This window comes from Anomalospiza imberbis, chromosome 3 (assembly GCF_031753505.1).
Source record: "Anomalospiza imberbis isolate Cuckoo-Finch-1a 21T00152 chromosome 3, ASM3175350v1, whole genome shotgun sequence".
Taxonomy (NCBI): domain Eukaryota; kingdom Metazoa; phylum Chordata; class Aves; order Passeriformes; family Viduidae; genus Anomalospiza; species Anomalospiza imberbis.
Window position 1 is genome coordinate 72,801,367 of NC_089683.1, and position 20,405 is coordinate 72,821,771.

Here is a 20,405-nt window from a genome sequence, read left to right on the forward strand (position 1 = left end):
CAGCCAGCAGGAGAGGTGGGTGTCAGCTACCATGTGTGCAGTGAAAGCACCCCCCATTAGCACTGGGGAGCCACATGGCTGTTCACATATTTTAAAATTTTATTTATTTTGAAAAATAAGAGGCAGGAGAATGTCTAATAGACCTACATTAATTTTGCATACAAATATCTTTATTTTACTTCTCGGTATCTGCAGGACTTGAGAGAGAATGCTTACACATGCACGTGCCTACTGAAATGATTGAATTCCTTTTGCTTTTGAATGGCTTGGTCTGCCTGCTGAGCACTAATTGCAGCTGGGTCTGAGTCAGCTCCTCTTTAAGTGTATCCCTGCAAATAAGCCATTAATTGTGGTGTGCCTTTCCATGGAAACAAGCTAAGCCAATATCTAATTTGTCCCTCTTTAGTAAAACTCTTCTCTGGGGACCCAGTGAACGACGACATCTTCATTTCTGTGACATCAGGGCCATGTTCTATAGCAAAATAAATCTGTGCTGGCTAATAAGCTGAAGTGCAGCCACCTCTGGCTCCTGCTCTCAAGAAGGTTCCAGGATGATGCCACGGGAGAGAGCTCAACAGCACTGTGCTTGTTGGAGGCCCAGGGAAACAGAATGGTGCAGGGTGGGATGAGAGGAGTGAGAAGTGTTTTCCAGGATGGGTGCTCTTGGTTTTTACCAAGGCAATGGCATGCTATACACTTGCTCAGGTGAAGGGAATGAGAGGGTGAGACTCCCCTTGGGCAGAGAGGTAGCTGGGAGGCCTCAGATCTGGCAGCGTTTAGAAGCATATGTACCCTGATTTTAAGGTGTACACTGGTCCGGGGTGCACAGGGGCTGTTTGCAGGAGAAATGTCATGTTTTACAATTCTTTACAATTCTTACAAGGACTTGTGTGGTTGGTGTTGCAGCCTCTACATCCAACCCCAAGCCCACAAGAAACTGAAGAAGAAAAGCAATTCCGGGCACTGTTTGAGCAGATTTCAGGAAAGGTGAGTGGAAAATACTTTGGGTCAGAGCAAGATGTAAAAAGAGGGGAAACACTTCCACTCCTATACAGGGCCATGGATACATGAAACAAACCCAAAATATTTTGGGAGTATGCTTAATTGTAGTGTGTTGTTTGAGCACCAGATGTCACTATGCCTTATGGCTCGATGGATAAGGATGCAGTCCCTGGTGAGCAAGCAGGAGGACCAAAGCTTGAACTCAAGTTCTGAAGGAGCCTGCCTGGTTTAATATTCAGTTGCAGTTGAGTTTTCTTTGCATCAACAGCTCTCACTTGAGATCTCCTTCAGACACACTTATGCATAGCAGCACTCCTGTATTTTCCCAGCCCTTAAATTTTTAGCTTTTTCTGGGTTTTATATGGTTCTCTTTTGTTGATTTGCAATAAAGTACAGATGAGTGATGTTTGTGTTTTCTGAGCTTTTTGGTATGTCTGATTACAGAAACATTCAAGTAACAGATGCTTCACTTTTTTTTTTTTTTCTGCAGGACATGGAGATATCTGCAGAAGAGCTTGAATATGTTCTGAATGCTGTATTAAAAAAAAGTAAGTGCTGACAACTTCTAAGTTAAGGGTTGTATGTAACTTTATAAAATCTGCCATTTAATTAATTTACATATAGAAAATTCAGGGCTGTCTTACGACCCCAGCTTGGTGTCCTTGAGCCAGCGAGGGCAGAGGAAAGCATTTGGTTCATGATCTAACTACAAGCTTGCCCTGCCTCCAGCATGATCCATGTCAGTGGATCAGTAAGGCCAGCTCTCCATTGCACTGCCACACTGCTGTGGAAAAACAAGCACTAGAATGGGACATTTAAGACCTAGATGTAGCTCATGATCCTGCTACAGGCCCTTTGTACAGTGGGAAACCTGTCATTCCCTGAACCTCATCTCCTGCTTTACAAATCAAGGACAGTATTTCCTGACATGTCTTCAGTAAATGCATCTTTTGTCTGGACTGAGACTTCTCTGTGGTGAGAGCTGCCTTCATCTTCCAGTTCACAGCCCTCCCACAGTGAGGACTGAGAGTCAGCTATCTCTGTTCATTAGTCCAGTTTTCTCCTTTCTGCTTATTAAAGACAGCTTTGCCCATGATTTCTTTTGTATTATTATTCTTTTTCAGCAAAGAACTTAAAATTCAAGAACTTAAGTCTCATTTCATGCCGAAATATCATTTCTCTTATGGATGTATCCTTTCAAATAAGAAGGCTAAATGAAGAATGAATATAATTGTCCATAACATTATATGTTGTGGATGTCAGAAATGGATTTGGTAATATCATGGCAGATCACTACCCAAAGAAAACAAAAATACTGTTTTATCCTGATTTTTATTTTAGAAATTTAGGGTTAGGAGTTTCAGTACAAACTGTTTTATATTGCAGACTTAGAGGCAGATGCTTTAATGCTGACCACCTTTAGAAGTAAATCTCAAGCTGCTTCTGAAGAGAACAGTGCATTTTTCAAGCTGTTTATTTGAAAGAGACCTATAAAACTTAACTCAAGAAAAGTCTATTGTCTGGGGGGCTAAATTCACCAGACAGAGTTGTACATGCAAGTTATGGGTCAGAAATTAAGGACCAGCAGTGGTGAAAATTGCTGATATCAAAGCTCTTTTTTGACAATTAGTTTAAAAAACTGGAAAATCTGGTCTTTCAGCTACTTCCTGGGACTCCAGGAAGCAGACGTTTGGGTGAGAGTTGTCTGTCCAAATTTAGGCATTTGTGGTGTAGGTGTCTACATCTAAGCCAGCTTTCTAGACTTCCTTTGTAGATAGCAAAATGGGTAGTGTAATTAATTGTTCTGGATATATCTACTTGAGGGGTGCTAAATGACTTCTCAGACATCGAGTGAGGTGTATCACAGCCCTGGTGCTTCCCCACCAGATCTGTCCTTTGCAGAGTTCTGGTTCCTGCTGAGTTTGCTTAGCATGGCTTCTTCTCAGGTAGAGCTGCTTTTGCAGTGTGCTTTGCCCATAAACAGTTTTGTTACACATGAGAAAAAACAGTCCTACCAAGGCAAGTATCTAATGTTGGGTTTATGTCTTGTTCAGCTGAGATGTTCTTATCTTTTGCTTTTGTTGCTCCAGTCCATCCATTCAAACATTTAGAGAAAACAAAAGCAGACAGAACTTTACCCTGTTAAAGCTAGTTTATAATATTAAAATTCAATGCAGATTAGTCACTCTGAACATGCAATGAGAAATAGTACTAGTCCTAAATTTCCTTGCTTAAAAACCAAGCCTCAGAAAGGAGCTGGTCCATGTTCACATCTCATCCTTACATGGTATTGGCACATAGCCAGGGCCTGCGCTTGACCCTGGAGAATGCAGCAGTTCCAGGTTTACTATTTAGGATACAACTGAATATTTTCCATGATTTGCAATGCTTCCAAGCAAATCTCTGCATATATGAATAAATAGGGAGACATCTCTTCCTCTGCTTTGGAAGCACAAGGAATGCAGACATAACCATCGCACTCTGGACATGCTATTTGGAGCACAATGGAGGAGAAAAACCAGAAAAATGAAAACCCAAGTCAATGCTGGCACAGTCTCCTCTGTGTCACATGCTACTGAATTCCCTGGCAACTGTCACCATGGGGTGGTGAGGAGCAGGGACAGAGTTCTACATGACCCTGGGAAGAAGAACCTGGCTGGGTAAAAAAAACCCTTTGCAGAAGTGAGAATGTCCTTGGGATCTGTGGGTGCCCTCAGTAATGTCACCAGCTCAAATAACAGCAGGTGTTAGCTAGACCCCGCTTGGCGTGTTTTGACCTTCATGAATGCTCACTGAGCCAGTGTCCCTCTGAGCAAGGGCTTTGTCCTGGCAAGATGGAAAAAGGAAGGGGAATGGGACCATTCCTTGTTTAGCATTTCAGAGCAGGTGCCTCATCTTGGAAATGAACTGTACTCAGTTCATCAATAACTCAGTGAAATAAGTTCCTCACTTCAAGCAGAGGGGAGGCCAGGCAGATCTAATCATTGCCTCCTAGAACTGCTATACAAGCATTTATTTCAGACCATAAGGACCAGATTTTGCCAGTCTCACCCCACTACTCCTCTGAATTTTTGGTTGAGCCATTGCAACAGAACAGACAGATCTAGATAAAAATACTGAACAGCACATTGGTTGACTAACTCCTTTGGGTACAGTAGCAATTTGTTTTAATCAGGTAATTTAATTCTCTGAGTCATTTCTATCCCATTTAAATCCAAAACTGTTCTTGCCTTAGAATAATCTTTCTTCCTCATATAGTGACTGAATTGCTCAGCTGTGTTTTTATATCATATGATGTTCCTCCAGTATCACAGCTACAGGCATGACTGTAACTGCTGGAACTCTACCTTTTGAGAAATCCCAGTGCCAGTTTCAGCAGCACCATAGGCTTTCCAGTCAACATTTTCTGCTTAAGGGAACTACTCTGATAAGTTCAGACTGAATTTGGACTTTCATATAACAAGTCCTTTTCCTTAGTTCATATTACCAGACCAGTGGCAACGGGAAACTGGAATTCAGTGAGTTCAAAGTTTTCTGGGAAAAACTGAAGAAATGGATAGTAGGTGACATTATCCACAGTAATTTTTCCTCCATTTCATTAGTTACTTCCCGAACAGTTTATTAGGTATATGCAGACAAAAATGGAGACAGAAGCGTGTTCAAGCCATGAATTTTAACACAAAACAAATGTTTTAAAAGCATGGGGTTTGTTTTGGATAGTCAAAGACATTCTTAGCTTTCCATGATGATAAACCATAATGGTTTTCTGGAAATAACTGAGATTTTTGTAAGCTAATCAACTATGTTTGGGATAAAGAATGCAATGGACACTAATAAGCAAGCCAATCAAAAGGAAACTTAAGGAGTTTCCATAGCTGCTGTTGTACAGAAGAAGAAAGTGATGATTCATGACTAGTAGGAAATAATAATTTCCTAAGTCCCTGCATTTTCATTACTGATCTCTCAGGAGTCAACTGTACTGAAGTCTGGGAAAGTGCTGATTCTAATTTTAAACACATTTCCCAGCCACTGTATATGGCAGTAAGAGTAAGCAGGCTTGCAGAATCAATCACAGACTGAATATTCAAATAAAAGACATTATAATTGTTTCCTTATGGCCATTAATAGGTTTTTCTGAATTCGTGCTTCACCAAAGCATTTAAAATATGCAGTTCTTTGCTTCTTGTCTAGCCCATCAAAAATGGACAACATTTTCTGGGTACTAATGCTACATCTCTTTTAACAAAGGATACATTGTGTTTCAGCAAAGGGCTTGAGAAATCCTTGTAATCTGTAGGAAGATTTGCACATATATTTGCTGGAAAATTTTAAGCTGAATGTGACAACAGCTCCAAATAACTCATATTCCAAAGGAGAGTCGTATTTGCTGTCTCAATAAAAGGATGGAATTTAACTCCATCTTGCAAATTGCTTAATATATAGGTCAAACCTCAAACTGTTTGACCAGTTCTCTTGGTTGTACCATGAATGTGGCTATTCAGGTCTTTTATACTTAGAAGCAGATAAATAAGTGACATTATTAAGTAAGTGACATCATGTTAAAATTTGTCTCTAGTGTTCAGAACTACAGAGAAAAACATAAAAGAAGATTAAGAGAATGTGTCAGTTCAGAATTAAAAGACAGAGAACAATACATCTTTCTAGTTAAAATCATTTTTTAAAAAATCATGACATTTTTAATGAAGAGCAACTCATTTTTTTAAATGCTTGGATTTGGCAGTACTTGTTTAAGTCACAACAACCTGTTCATATGACAAAGAGCACTGGGACCAAGATTTGTTCCTCCATTATAAAATCAGACTGGATCTAGACCAAAGTCTTTTCAGCTTTCTTAAGTGCTTATGCTATGCAGTTGGAGATAAACACCTTGCCTTTCTGTGCTGTATCTGTGCTTCCTTTCATATGACAGTACTGAGCTTTCTGTGTGCTCCTTTCATAACAGAGTATCTTTCTTCAGTTTGACTTTGATAAATCTGGCTGCATGTCCTCTTATGAGCTTCGTGGTGCTCTTAAAGCTGCAGGTAAGACAAGCACTGCACTTTTTCTGCTAAACCTGTTGGGCAGATCAGCGTGAGTGAAGAGGACAATCAATCACACAGTCCAGGCACTTCTGAACAGGAAGGAGGTCTAAACCCCAGAGAGACCCTGGGCACATTGAATAGGGGAATTTTGCCCCAGTTACCCTCAGTATTGAAGGGCAGGCAGTCAGAGCAGTCTCTATATTTTATTGAGCTCTGTTAAACTCAACAGGGCTGCACATGTGTAGGGTTAGACCTTGAAACAGAGTAATTCAGAGTCCATCTACATTCAAGGGTTGAAGGAATAGCGAGTAAGCTGCTATGAAGAGAAATCGCTGCATTAGTATTTCATAACAACTTATATTTATCAAAGCAGATAATTTTGCAGAAATCCCTCCAAATTCAAGAAGACAGAACGGTCTCTCATACATCGTAGTGTGCATGGACTAGAAACTGCAGTGCCTGAAAAATTTCCAGTTCAGAGCTTGTTATTCATTGCAGACTTAAGGAACTTTGTGGTTAGATCTCTTTCTGGATGGATGTGTGACACCGAGTATCCTCCCATTAAGTGTTTTTCAAGATTAGTCAATAGGGATCTGTAGATTCCCCCTGACGTGTGAGGTTACTAATTTTTTTCTGTGTGTCTTTGGGAAGGATACCAGCTCAACAATTACCTGCTGCAACTGATTGTCCTCCGATACTCTGATGAGCAGTTCCAGATTGAATTTGATGATTTTCTTAACTGCCTAATACGCTTGGAGAATGCGAGTCGTGAGTATCTTCTTCCTCTGGAATTTCTTCCCCTTTGAAAAAGAAATCATTCTGCTTTTGGCTGTTGAGCATGTTGCACAATATCTGAGATTGAGTACAAGGCCAACAGAAAGGAGCTGTGTTTAGCATTTGCATGTAGGATGGCTTTTCTCCTGTAAAGTGAAAAATGTTCTGCTGCCAATGGAAAATTTCCCCATGTGAATAGAGCTTGCTACATAAACTCTGCAGCAATGTTGAAGGCATGTGAAGAATGCTGGTAAAGTCCATGTTGTAACCCTTCTTATGGCTTACCCAGGAGCTTTATTTGGGATCACACAAGTTCAATGTTCAAATACTACTTCTGCCTCATGGAAAGAGAAAATTGGCATGTACTTGGGCAGGTATTTCCTGTACCTTGTATGTGACATGTTCCATTTTGGCTTCAAATGTGGCTCCTTGTACATCAAGGCACCCAAGGCCTCAGTTCACTTCTGGAACAGAGTCACTCTCATTACAAACCAGTAGTAGTAGTGATAGGTTAAAAGGCTGAATAAATGGCTGGATAAAGTGGTCATTAGTGTGGCTGCAAAGTCAAATAAAACTCAGTTCACTCTATGAGAAGAAAAATCAACTTTATTTTCTGATTTTTTTTTTGTTTTTTTCTTCTCTTTACTTTCTGGCTTGACTGTAGCAATGGAATTATTAAATTTCTGAGAGATAGAAGTTAAATAAGATATATAAAGAAATGCAAATTGCTTGGTTTGGTTTCAGAGTATACTCCAAATCTGACTGTTTAGCAGATTCAGGACACCTCTTCCAGACAAGTCCTGAAGAGAGCCTTGCATAAAAGCCTTAAATCAGCAAGACATTTCCTCTTGCAAGGACTTTGCTTTGTCAGAGGAGCTGCCACCACTAAGCAATCCTCAGCAATCTGCCTTTGCACCAGGCCTTCCCTCTCCTTGGCATGGCCACTTGTCCGTCGTGGGCGGGAGAGCTCGTGTGTGAAAATGAATGAGGTACACTTATAGCACTGCTGTCCGTTTCTCATTTCAGGAGTATTCCAAGCACTGAGTGTGAAAAACAAGGAGTTCATCAGCCTGAATATAGGCGAGGTATGAGCACAGATTCATAAACATTGACAAAGTGATGGGGTTTCTCTAAAGCTTTGTCCTCTTCTAAGAGCTGGAGTATTTCTGTATGACACTTCAAGTGTCCATGAGAGTGCAGTGGGGTATCTGCTATAGGTTTCACCATGGCTGGAATTTTACAGCCCATGCACTGATTAAATCTCCTCCAAGCTATTTCCTTCCTTCCTTGCCCTGTGGCATATTGACAGCTTCCCATGCCCCTTTCTAGTTTCTCTGCTTTTTTTTTCATTCCTTGGGTGCCAGGTTTCAGTGGGGGAAAGAGGAAGGAGCAGATGGGAATGGGGGGTGGTGTCTTTCACTCCCCTAAGTCCCCCAGAAATTCAGATCAGCCTCACTTGTGTATGTCTATCATTTGCTTCTCAAAATCCTCAGCACAGCTTTCTTATTTTCTTGTGCTCTCCTTGTCTCCCTGTTGCTGTGAGCCATCTCTCATTTCACACTAAGCCAAAGCTTCCTGGGGTGAGGCACAATGAATTCCCAGGGAAAAGAAATGTGGGAACGAATGTGGACGGCTGGGATGCAAATAAAATAACTGCTGTTTCCAGCATGTAGTGCTTTGCCTTATTCCTTCCTGCTGGCTGAGGTCTCTGCTTAATGACAGGATGTAAAAGCCAAGTGAGCAAAGGTCCTTTTTCCTGCCTGGGGTCAATTCAGAGCAAAGCACTGCTTTGGAATGGCTCTCATTTGGGGAAAGACATGGGGAGGGAGAAGGGCATGAAATACTTAATTGTAAAGTTGATCTTTTTCTGATGCTAGTTTATCAACCTGGCAATGAACATCTGAAGAAATGTGATTTGGATGCCAGGAGTTTCTTGCGACTTTGCTGCCGAGACTTTTGCCCCAAGAGCTGAGGTCCCCTTCACATGCAAACTTCACCAGGAGATTTCCTGCAGAGAAACATGCATGCTGCCCCCCTTTCTGTTCTCCAGCCCTGTGGATGAGTTAAAGTGTCAGATCATGTGTTTTTGATAGAGCCTAGTACTGGATTTGGCACTGAGCATTTGGATTGAGCACATATGCCTCTCGGGCAGGCTTAAACTGTTGTTCCTGAATGACCACAGGTTTTTATGAAATAGAATTGTGTTTAGTTTCAGCATAGCACAGACTACAGTGATTAAAAGTCTTTATTGCTGCTTGGCTACTGATTCCTGTAAGGGGCTTTTGAAAATACAAGGTTGCATAAAACTTGTTCCGTTTGGAATTTATTTCCGGGCATAATGTGTGGCTACATGGCAAGTACCCTGTCATAGCCACGTGGATTGCAGTCTGGTGAACTGTGGACAAAGAAAGACTAGGGACTGTGTGGATGAAAATTCACTTCTTAATAGTTGTGGTCCCAGGTCCAGGGTCTCTTAGAAGGATGGTTAAGCTAAGGTTTGACATTCATCACAGGTGTACTTTAGGGAAGAATTATTGCATCTCACATTTTCCTAGTCCTTTCTCTGCTACCAACAAAGTTCCTCTGCTTCACATTTTGCTGTGTAGCCAGTGAGTGTCCCACAGGCCCATCTCTGCAGAGTTGCACACAGTTTGTCATCATCTTCAGAGAAACACGTGACCTCTGAGACACTGAGGGCTTGCATGGGGCCCTTTTCCTCCAGGCAGTCCGAGATTGTGTCCCACACCAGCCATGCTCCAGAAGAACAACTATAATAATTTTAGATTAACTAAATGTACCCCTCGGTAAGATCTTGACCTCTGCAGATGCTATTTTGCATTTGTGATTTACACAGTATTATTCATGTGATGTGGGTAGCCAGTGCTGACTTAAAAAGTAACAGTAATAGCAGCCAGAGACTTAAGAGGTCTTCATAGGATTTGTTTCCATGATAATCTTTATAACTTATGTCTATTTTATAATGAATCAACTGGCTGGCTTTGTTTCCTAAAACCTTTCTCGCAGTGTAACAGATGGCCTTAGGCTAGCCTTGCATTCCCTACTGTCTGGGATTACTGAGACAGACAGGGTATTGTTTTCTCTAGATTTAGACCTAATGAACAATTCAGGAAAGAAAATCAAGCTGCAGTAAAGGTGAAGCTCAAACAGTGAAAAAACATAAAGATCATGGTGTTTAAAATACCAGCTTTCCTTTTTTTCTAGGAGTTACAATCTTGTAACTATGCAGAAAATACTCTGGAGCTAGCTGGAAGCTAAGCAAAAAGTGATGGTTGCAGTATTTGATTAATACTGCAAGGTACTGAGCCCCATGAAGTGTATTGATTTTCAGATGTCCTGGTTGTATGCTCTTTTACAGCACCAGAGACAGCTGTCTAAATTTGTAAAAGTTTGGAATAAAATCTAGACTGTCCTATGAACATTCAGCCACACACTTGAAACAAAAACAACCCCAAATCACAGATCCTTAATTGGTTCACTGTAAAAGCTTAGATGTGGATACAAATTTGTTGTAATATACCACTGTTCACATGCTATGCAGAAGAAAAGAGATGTCTCAATACCTGGCATTACCAGTGTAGCTTTCTGTTGTCTCCACAGACAACATTTTCTCTGTTGTCCAGAGAAATCAAGATTGCTATACAAAAATTATAAATAAAGGTGGGAGCAATGAGGTACAGGCAAAAATCTCCTCGGCTTTATAAACAAAATCAATGCATTTAAAAAAAAAGCTCTGAGGAGTTTTCTGCCCACTCCCGGGGCTGCCTGCTGACTGTACCACAAGGATCTTGGGAGGTAACATCTGAGTTCTTTAGGAATCAGCCTCATTCTTGGGCAGCCAGCTCTCTGCAAGAGCCCAGTCCCAGTTCTGCCTTGGGGCTTACACAACACCCACAGCCGCAGCAGAGGCCACATAAGGGAGTTAAGCCCAAGAGAACTTGTAGGTACAGCTGGGTTGCTCCATGGCCACTCAGACTCTGTTGCAGCACAGTTCCTGTCTCACCACTTTGGCTGTAAGGATGTTACAGATGCTTGTGCTGAAAGCCTTGCCAATATCAAGGTGAAGAACAGTAATTGCTTGTCCTATGTGCTAGACCTTTTCCTTTCTGCACTGGAGCAAGGCCCATCTTAAAAAGGAAGAGTAACTCTGGCAGTAACTTTTGCAGCGTGAAGATGGAGGATTATATAGCCCCTGGTGAGGTGGGGGTTTTGTGTGGTATTGCACTGTTTGTGTGAGTGACTGAATGGGAGAGTGAGACGTTTGATTTCACAGCCCCACCTGAACACAACTGTTCTTCTCAGCACTGCACCCGCAGTTAGAGCAGTGGTGTTAGAGCAGGAGGGCAACTTTGCCCAGAAGCGGGAGTTTGGGCTGGCTAGTCTCGTTTTCTTTTAATCAAGGACCTTGAAGCTAGAGCTTGCTGCCTTCTCTGATATGAGATGCAGATGTATTTGGCTCTGTACCATTACAGGAGCAATGGCAAATCCCTTATAGTGCTCGGAAAGCTGGGAGTGGTACACTCCCTAATGTGGTACACACAGACCTTGTTAGCAAGAATGGCTCCTGCTGGGAAGCCCTGCCTTGTCTGCTAATAGCAGCATTAATGGGGAACATGAGAGTCATTTTTCATAATTATGTGAGTGGAAAAAACTAAGAATCACTTAGCTACAGGGTTGCCATCTGATCATGCTTTCCCACTACCTAACAAAATGGAAATCTCACCCTAAACCTGCTGCTAAAGCCTTAAGTTAGATGTTAGCAGGGGCTGGCTGCTGCCCTGGAGCTGATTGTCTCTCCTCTGCTCCCCTGTGTCCTTTTAGCCACCTTGGCACCCCAAGATGCTGGGCAGTGCTCCAAGATATGGCACATTTCTGAGTTTAAAGGAACAACATCAACTCAAGGCATAAACCTTTGGTGAGGATATTCATTTGCGGTTTGCCCCGACCTCCACCACCTCCACCACCCTAACCACCATGATGGTAGATTTGGCAATGGTATTTTCCTGCCTTGCAGTAGGTTTTCTTCCCAGACTGTTGCTGAGGCCAGAAGGGAGATAGGTAGTGAAAACTACCATCGAAAAACTGCCTTAAAAAATAAAAAATCTGAAAACCTGAAATGGTGCTCTGCCTTTTCTCCATACAAACAGAGACAGAAACCATCAGTAAACATTGTGAGTACAAGGTGGTCAGAAGCATCCTTGATTCTTCAAAAAGCTCCCAAGGAGTGGCTCAGCAATGCTGCATCTTTCTTTTGGTTTGGGGTTTTTGTGGGGTTTTTGGTAGGTGTTTTGGGTTTGTTTGTTCGTGTTTTCTTTTGGTTTTGTTACAGACCTATTTTAAGTCCCACTAGGTCTTTTGGAAGCCTACAAACTCATGTGTCAGCACAGGTGTTGAACAAGACATTGCGGAGGAGTGAGGAGAAAGAAAAAAAGGGAAATCTGCCCATCCCACTGCTGGCAAATCCTCTATATTGTGGAGGCTGTGGTGTCAGGCAGGAGAAAGGCTAGAAGTGATGTGGCAGTTCACCCCATTTATAACAGTTGTGGTTGCTTCCAGTCATGAAATTTAATATTTGTGGCTAGAGATGAGTTATCTAAATAATTTTCATTTGAACTGCATTATCTCTCCACAAGTCCCCCACCTGCCCCCTGAAATATGTGAGCCTTTGTGCTTTTTGACTTGTGACAGCATGTGTTTTGGAAGAACATCAGAGTGCTGAGGGCAGTTTGCAATGTTCCCAGCAAGGCTGGAACTTCAGCATTTTAAAAATTAATTATAAATACTTGCTGATTGAGGTAAACACACAAGATGTCAGCAATTGCCAGCAACTATCTTCTGCACGTCAGGCACTTATAAGGGCAAGTGTGTTATAAATGCTCTCCTAAAATCTCTTATTTTCATCCTTTGTCCTTTGCATGACTCTTCAAAGGAAGTGAGCTCCACTGAGCAGGATTTGGCCTCCTGGGCAGCCTGGATACCTCTTTGAGTATTATCCACAGAGGCAGAGAACTCAAACAGAGCAAAATCAGCAACAGGCATTAGACACATGCCTGTTCTTCTTTTGGCCCAAGGAATATATAGCTATAACTCTTAATTGCCATTTTAAAATTTTTTTTAGACAAAAAGCTCTGAACCAAAGTGAGATGGTGTATTCATCTCCCTCAAGTATACAGCAGAAATAGTGAATAATTTCAAGTACTTATCTGGACTACTTGAAGTGTGCTTTTTTTCCCTGGTCTTTCAGAGGAGAAAAAGCATTTATCACAGATCTAAAAAGTGCTCATTTTTCATTTGCCCACAGGGACAGATGGAGCTGCCTACATGCCTTACCTGCAGTGCAGTGTTTGCCATGCATGAGGGCCAAATTCCCTCGCACCTTGGGAGAGGCCACCCAGGAAAACAAGGACAGGCATGGGGGGGTCCCTCATGAGTGTTGTGTGGCCACCTTGCCTGGCAGACAGCCCCCACCAAGGACACAGCCCAACTACTGCCCTGGTGAGGGGGGGAAATGCCAGCATTTTGTGACAATTTTATCCAGTTGCTAAGCAGCTGGGTCCCAGGGACACAAATAAAGTGAAAACAAAATGTCCCCAGGGTGAGCAGCCGCATTGCTCTGGGAGGGCACTCCAGCTCCAGACCCATGGCTTCCTCTGCCCTCCTCCCCACAGCTTTGTGGGGCTGTACCAGGACCTGAGTGAGGGGGATGGCAAGTGCAAGGCTTTGGGAAGGAGCTCTGGCAGCCAGGGTCCAAGCTGAGCTGGCTTCTCTTCTCGGTGGTTGGGAGCTCACACCTGCCTGCAGAAGGCTGACTGAGGGCACACACCTGGCTCTTCCAGCCCCCCAGCTCCAGCTGTGCCTGTGCAGGGCACTGAGCACTGCTGGGGCTAGAGAGAAAATCTGTGTCCAACTCTTCAGCCCAGCACTCAGGGCACCCACTGCTGGGATGCAGTTGCTGTGTCCCTAGACAGTTAAGTGTTTCATGGCAAGCATTCTCCTTGTCTGACCAGCAAATTGTACTTTTCATGCTTGCACACTCTCTCCATCCCTGACCTCTCAAAGAACTGCCCCTTTTCGCTGCAAAGCAGAGTAGCTCTGGCACAGGGACCTGAGAAGGTCCCAACCACCACAGTAAGGTGTCCATATCCCAGTGATCAGAGCTGAAATAGGAGATCTGGGCTCAAAACCCTTGAGTAATTCAAATAGCATTTATCTCTCTCCAGCCTCCTCTGGTTGTTAGACACTCAGCTTTTCTGCATCTGTTTAACACCCAAATTCAAGGCTGTCATTCATTCAGGAAATAATCTGTGGGACCCTATTTCTCAAAGAATTTGTGGAGCGTCCTTCAGTGGAGATGTCTAAGAACTGCCTGGACACAATCCTGTGCCAGGTGCTCTAGGATGACCCTACTTGAGCGGGGAGGCTGGACTGAATGACCCTCTCTGGTCCCTTCCAACCTGACCCATTCTCTGATATATCAGCAGGGCATTTTAGGACACAATACTGTGTAGCAGAACCATTTATTGTACAAAGGGGACCCAATACAAGTCTTCAGGGATGCAATCACATTGCACTACAGCCCCCTTGGTCATCCAGCAGCAGGCTGCCCATATGGGCATCTCAGCATCTACTCCAGCTTGAAAGCAGATTATCTAGTGACAGAGAAAATGGATTTATCATGACTGATCCCATTCATTTCCTAGAGGACATGACAAGTGACTGAAATAGAAATGGGGTCAACAATTAATAGGGTAGCTCTCAGTCACTGTCACCATATGTTGATATGATGATGGCTGGTTTATCTATTTGCCTGATAAATAGCTTACCGAAAGTTCTGTCAGGACACGGGTCAAGGAGAGTGAAGATAAAACTCAAGGGGGCTGTTGTACAGACACTGACATCCTCATAGATTTCTTCTTCAGCATTGAAACTTGTATAAATATTTCTGCCATTTCGGGGAGGGTTTCTTCATGTCCCTGGGGAAAGGGGACTGGATGAGTCACAATCAGCTGCAGCGTCAGCTTGGTTTTCTGTCCTACCAGGTTCAGCTGGAGACTGTCTGACTTTATTCCTTACAGGGACATCATATATGATGTATTTTCTTGAACTGGGGTAGGAAAACTTTTGAGCACAAGAAACAGAGATTGAGAAGTATCTTAATGAATGTGCCATGTCACAAGGGTAGCAGGCCAAGTTTTGGGTTACGTTGTTGGAGCCAGGAGTTCTGACATCTTTAGTCCTGCCATGACAAAGGCTGTTTCAGTTTCTGATCCTTGTAATAAGTCCAGCTTTCTCTGCAGCTCATGGGTAATACCTTTCCAACAGATCCCACAGCACTCTTTTAGAGAGATGTTATTCCTTCCTGAGGCAGGAAATTTCAAGCTTCTCAAAGCACTTTTCTGAGCCAACAAGAGCTACAGTAGAAAAATTTTGATCAAAAACAGGTGCACAGGCTGGCTGGGAGGCTAAAAAAGAGTCACTGTGCAGTTTGTACAACCCCTGGGGAAAAGATAAGTAACTCAGAGTGAGGAGAGGGAAATGAGCTCTGGGCTGAGTGTGGGATGAGGAATCTGCAAGGAGCTGGAGAGGGACCACTCCCTCAGCAGCTCACACTGCAGTCTGCAAACATTTCACAACAAGTCTGGCTTAACTGGGTGGCATTACAGCTTGACTAGCCCACTAGGGAGCAAATGTGCTGCTCCCTTCTTCCAGGATGATGAAAGAGTGTAAGACATAAACAGCGACAATTATCATGGGTTTAAGTCTTGGGAACCAGAAGCAAAGGCTCCATCACCACCCCAGAAGTTCTGAGGAGAAAAGAGCCATATGTTAGGGGGCTGAGTGTCTATTAGAGCTTACTGATGTTGGGGAATGATGTATGGAGCAAATCCTTCTTGGTGAAAAGGGCTGCCTCTATGCACTTTTTGGGGATGGGAGAATATTGGAGACCTCCGGTAAAAGCATCTCATCTGATTAATCAAACACGTATGGCACTGGAAAGAAACCTTCCCAGCTGTGTACAGATTTTGCATTTAAACTGCCCTCATGCTCCTCAAGGCACATCCTCAAGGACAGCCGCCTAACTTCTGCATTTCCTAAAAACATGCCTATTTTTGAGTATAAAAATCTCCCACAATGCCAAAGCCCATTTGAAGAGCCGCATGCGCAAAGCAGCTTTTCTGCTGGGATGCAGCCATGCGGCACCCCAAACACCCTGATGAGGATGGTGTGAGGGGCTTGGCAGGCAGCAGCTGGAGCCCACCACTGTGGCTGGGTGCAGGGATGTTCCCAGAACACCCAAAGCACAAGGGCAATACGCCTGTCCTTGTGTCCCTCCATAGACCACAGCAAATTTCTCCATTACCATGTCACACCAGGACCTAAGATGGCCCAAGAGACACCAGACATGGTTCGCTTGCCCCGCTTGTGGCAGAAAGACCTGACCCATGATTTGGGCTAACTGAAAAGATGCTCTTTGCTTCATGTGGGGTGGAAATTTCAGTCTGGATTAGAAAGGCGCCTTCCTTGCTGGCAGCCTTTGCAGTTGCACTGTCAGTGCCATAGAATTTCATTTACTCCAGAAGCCTCTCAGAAAGTGAGAATTGTCAGGATTTTTACTGGAAGTTTCAGCTTTTATGATTACTGAGAATATCTATAAAATGGCATTAGAGGAAGTCTTAAAGCTTAAAATAACTGAATACAAATAAAGATCAATCCAAATTTATTGTTTTTGAAGTCTAAACCCTGTTGATGATTTCAGTGGCCTTTACTCATGGTTTGTACATGTCTTGATGTGTTGTTACCACTCCTGACATGAAATAACCCTACACTGGCTTTGTTTACAGGCAAGGATTTCCTTCCCCAATAAATGATTGAAAGCGTTTGGTCAATTAACTCTCCAGAGTAGTTAATTTAGTAGTTTCCTGATCATTAACAACCAGTTCTTGAAAAGCATTAACACCAAACTACCCCAAGAGTGGAAATCTGTGGTTTAGACCTATGAAGCCCTAACATCAGTTTTCTAATGCTGCATTTTGACTGAGGAGCATTCCTTTTCTCTCCAGAGTTTCTTTGCTCTCAGGCATCTCTCAAATGGGGAGATATGGAAGGGAGCTATGGAAATCTACTGCTCCAGAAGCATATTAATATGTATGTTAAGGTAGGCTTATATACTTAATATAAAATATGTAATATAAATTATTATTTTTATATAGAGATACACATGTGTTTTAGGTACATTTAGCACAGCTTGTGTACAAGGCTTCAGTCACAACTGCCAGTAGTGAGGCAGCTGGTCCCCTGAAAGTACTGACAGCCAATTTTGGGTTCATCATGGATGGATTATCCAATTTCACTATTAACTGGGAAAGGGTACCAAAGCCCCTGTGCCCTGCACAGAAAATTACCCATAATCATGGACTCATCTCTGTCCCAGGGGCAAAATTCTGCCCTGTAACTGTTTCTGCAGTTACTTATTAATGTGGAGCCCAAAAAAATCTACCTTATGTTTCATGGACCTCTGAAGGGAACGACATAGGAATGTGCATGTGTATCATGTGGGAACCGGGCTGCGGTGCTGTAAGGGAGAGCCCCCTGTGGCCAGTGCAACAAACCTTGTCATGACAAAGGCCTGTCAATCAATCTTGCATCACTTGTTTTGCCTCTAAATGGGAGCCAGACTTCAAAACTCAAAATATTCTCCAAGTGGCAAGGCCAAGCAGGCAACAGAATGCATAACTCACTGTAAAATGCCTTTTTTTCCCAGTTGGTCCCTTTTCTGTGTAGGTTGTTAAAGCCTCTACAATGTGATTGGTCTCCTTGAAACAAGGAATCAACTGTCCCTGGTGTCCAGACACAGACTTGAAGGATGTTCTGCACCCTGCAGGTATTTTTCCCCTTATTCCCATGGCTCTAGGCTTTCACCCTGCATATGCATTGCACACACAGATTTCTTCTCAGTCACATTTGTATGAGAAAGCAAAACAAAAATATTCCAGGCATTTTTGCCTCTTCTTCATGCCTCACTTAGTTCACACTCCCTACAAGCCTCAGAAGCCCTGGGTAACTCCCGAAGGCAGACACCTTCAGCTCCAAAGCTGGCCCCAAATGTGCACCGTGGCAGGCGTTGTGGAGGTGCTGTCTCTCTTTCTGTCAGCATGAGCACCAGTGAAATGCCGGGTCTGCCTTCCCCCAGAGGCACAATAAGCCCCTGTTTTCCAAGCAGGAAAACATATCCATTTCAGGGCAACAACTGCCTGCCAGAGACCCAGCACACAGAGATGTGAGGGCGAGCATCCTTGCTGAGAACTGGGAACCCCCTGAGACAGGACCACCAGCTACACACAGCTGGGGTGTGCCAGGTCCTGTCTCACCTTGTGTGAGTGTGTGTCCTGAAACATCCATGGGTTATAGAAAGCTCTTTCTCAGGCACATTTGGCAGCCTTTTCTGTTTGTAAGTGCATTTTGAATTTAAATTTCTCCATAAACTCTACTGTTTCAGCAAAGGCTTATCTTTGTTGCATACCAGTGGGATATGACCTCTGCAGGACACATCAATGTGGGAAATGATTTGGGGCTGCTGGTGGTAGACTGGCCAGCCACAACTTCATCCAACAGCAGCATTCCTGTGCAGGTCTCAGTGTGGAGTCTGTTACAGTGTGGGGACATTTACTCCACCAGCAGTTTGTGTCCCACCTAGCATCCAGAAAGGCATCTTTGCCACCATCTCAAGTGACTTACAAAGGTCTATTTCTTGTCCTTCCCACCATGAGGCTGCTTCCAAGTAACTTCAGCTGATACTTTTTGCAGCTTTTCAGTTTAAAATGATGCTTTGAGCCGTGTTCTGGCATTCAGCCAGAGGTGATGCCAGGATCAGAGCCCACTGCTTTACTGGAAGTCTCTGAACGGGAGTCTTGATGTACTTTGCATCGTCAGGAGAATACCCAAGGGATTTCAGTGCAGAAAAGTTCTTTGGAATAACTTCAACACTGGAAAAATGATGTCCTGTAATAACAAAATTGGCATGTTCACTCATTGGGCTACACCTCATGCAGTCAGCTGAGGCAGGGGCATCCTCTTGGCTCTTCACAGAGAATAACTGTGGACTGTGAGTAATTTGGGAAGGGGAACACTGCCATCCATCACTGGTGTCACTGAGGCTGAGACAGGCCAGGAGGACTTTTGTCCTCGTCTTTATCATGGTTATTAGCAACTGCTCCAGCCAGGAGGTTTTCATATTCTATTTCTATTTTCATTTTCTATTTTATATGTAAAAAACCTAATCCACAGGCCCCCATGGCCTTCATCTTGCCGGTGCTCAAAAGGTAACAAAAAATGTCAGTGTTACTGTCCTTGGACTTGGATGTGCTTTACACACACACGTGACCAGCATCCCTGCAGGATAGACTGTAAGGGCATCTCTAGGTGAAGCGAGGGATCTGAGGTCACACCAAGTTTGCAGGCAAAGACTTCAGTGGAAGTGTCCTGCAGCAATGCCCCCATCACTGCAGCTTGCCTGTCCATGGCTTCCATCCCAGGTCATCCCTTTGGCACCGGAGCAGGAGGAGGCGCTTTGGGGTGGAGGCCCAGCACTGCTGCCAAAAGGGACAGCAAAGAGCTGGGCTGTGCCACAATCTGCTCTGGAAACAACATGACAGATGGAGCTGACTCTGATGCTTGGAGTTTTGCTGAGAGCAGAACCGCTGGCAGATTGTCAGTGTTTCAGTTGCTTTTACCAAGAGTGAGAATTTCTAAGCCCCAGTTTCTTGAGTTTAAAAATATATGTATATCCTTGTTTGTATCCTGTTGACACTCGTTGTCCTTCAGGATTGTGAATGCCCCTTCCCTACAACTACCACTGGTTTTGAGTCTCCTGCAATGACTGGGCATGGAAAGAGAACACATTCTGCACAAGACTGGTTCAGCTGTTTGCAAGAGGACATGAACTGAACTGACCACATTTTGTAAGTAGCTGGTTGCAAGTGCTGAGGCTGCTAAACTCAAAAGCTGAAGTCATTTTAAACGTGGCAAGAGTAACTTGAAGCCTATGAATTTTTAAACAGCCAAGCTCTGGATCAATTAAAAATCTTTCAGTGCACCTCTCTAGTAACAACTTGTTTATGTGCCACGTGCTTTCCCTCTCTCTGTCACTGGGTTATAATCACTCTTTTTACAAAGCTGTATGTGGGCCATGCTCTTGTTTGGCTTGCCCGCTCTTTTTGAGCCAGTCTGACAGCCGGCATTTGGTCTTCTCGTGTGTGCTGGTCTGGAAGCTGAGACTCCACAGGTGCTGGCAATCAGCTCTCACTGCCCTGCTGGAGCCACTGGCAAATGCAACTTCCCTGGAGCCCATGTATTTCAGCTGGGTGTTGGTCAGGTTGGGCTGAGCAGCTGCTCCAGTCTCCCTGTGATGGACACACAGGAAGGCTGCTGCGGAAACACTGCATGCAATGTATCCTACAAAAACAGCTTTTTCATTGGAAGTTTAATGATTTCTTCTCTAAGTATTTCTACTGCCTGGCCAAAATAAGTGTCTAAAATTAGCTCCCCCAGATAAAGACATTTTTGTCATAT

The 20,405-nt window shown here is 43.5% G+C and overlaps 1 protein-coding gene across 3 annotated transcripts in view; it reads left to right on the top strand.

Moving 5' to 3' along the window:
- The window catches only part of CAPN9 (calpain 9), a 32,328-nt gene extending 15,457 nt beyond the window's left edge, over positions 1-16,871 (top strand). Inside the window, exons 13-20 of one of the 3 annotated variants that reach the window (XM_068185104.1) lie at positions 907-987; positions 1,493-1,550; positions 2,127-2,191; positions 4,493-4,561; positions 5,966-6,044; positions 6,696-6,812; positions 7,845-7,903; positions 16,175-16,871. In XM_068185104.1, the coding sequence (XP_068041205.1) occupies positions 907-987; positions 1,493-1,550; positions 2,127-2,191; positions 4,493-4,561; positions 5,966-6,044; positions 6,696-6,812; positions 7,845-7,903; positions 16,175-16,276 (630 nt within the window). In that variant the 3' untranslated portion in view covers positions 16,277-16,871. Of the gene's footprint in view, positions 1-906; positions 988-1,492; positions 1,551-2,126; positions 2,192-4,492; positions 4,562-5,965; positions 6,045-6,695; positions 6,813-7,844; positions 7,904-8,695; positions 9,129-16,174 lie in introns of those variants that run through there. The other 2 variants (XM_068185105.1, XR_010997399.1) reach the window with 2 other exon arrangements.
- The last annotated feature ends 3,534 nt before the right edge of the window (positions 16,872-20,405 follow it).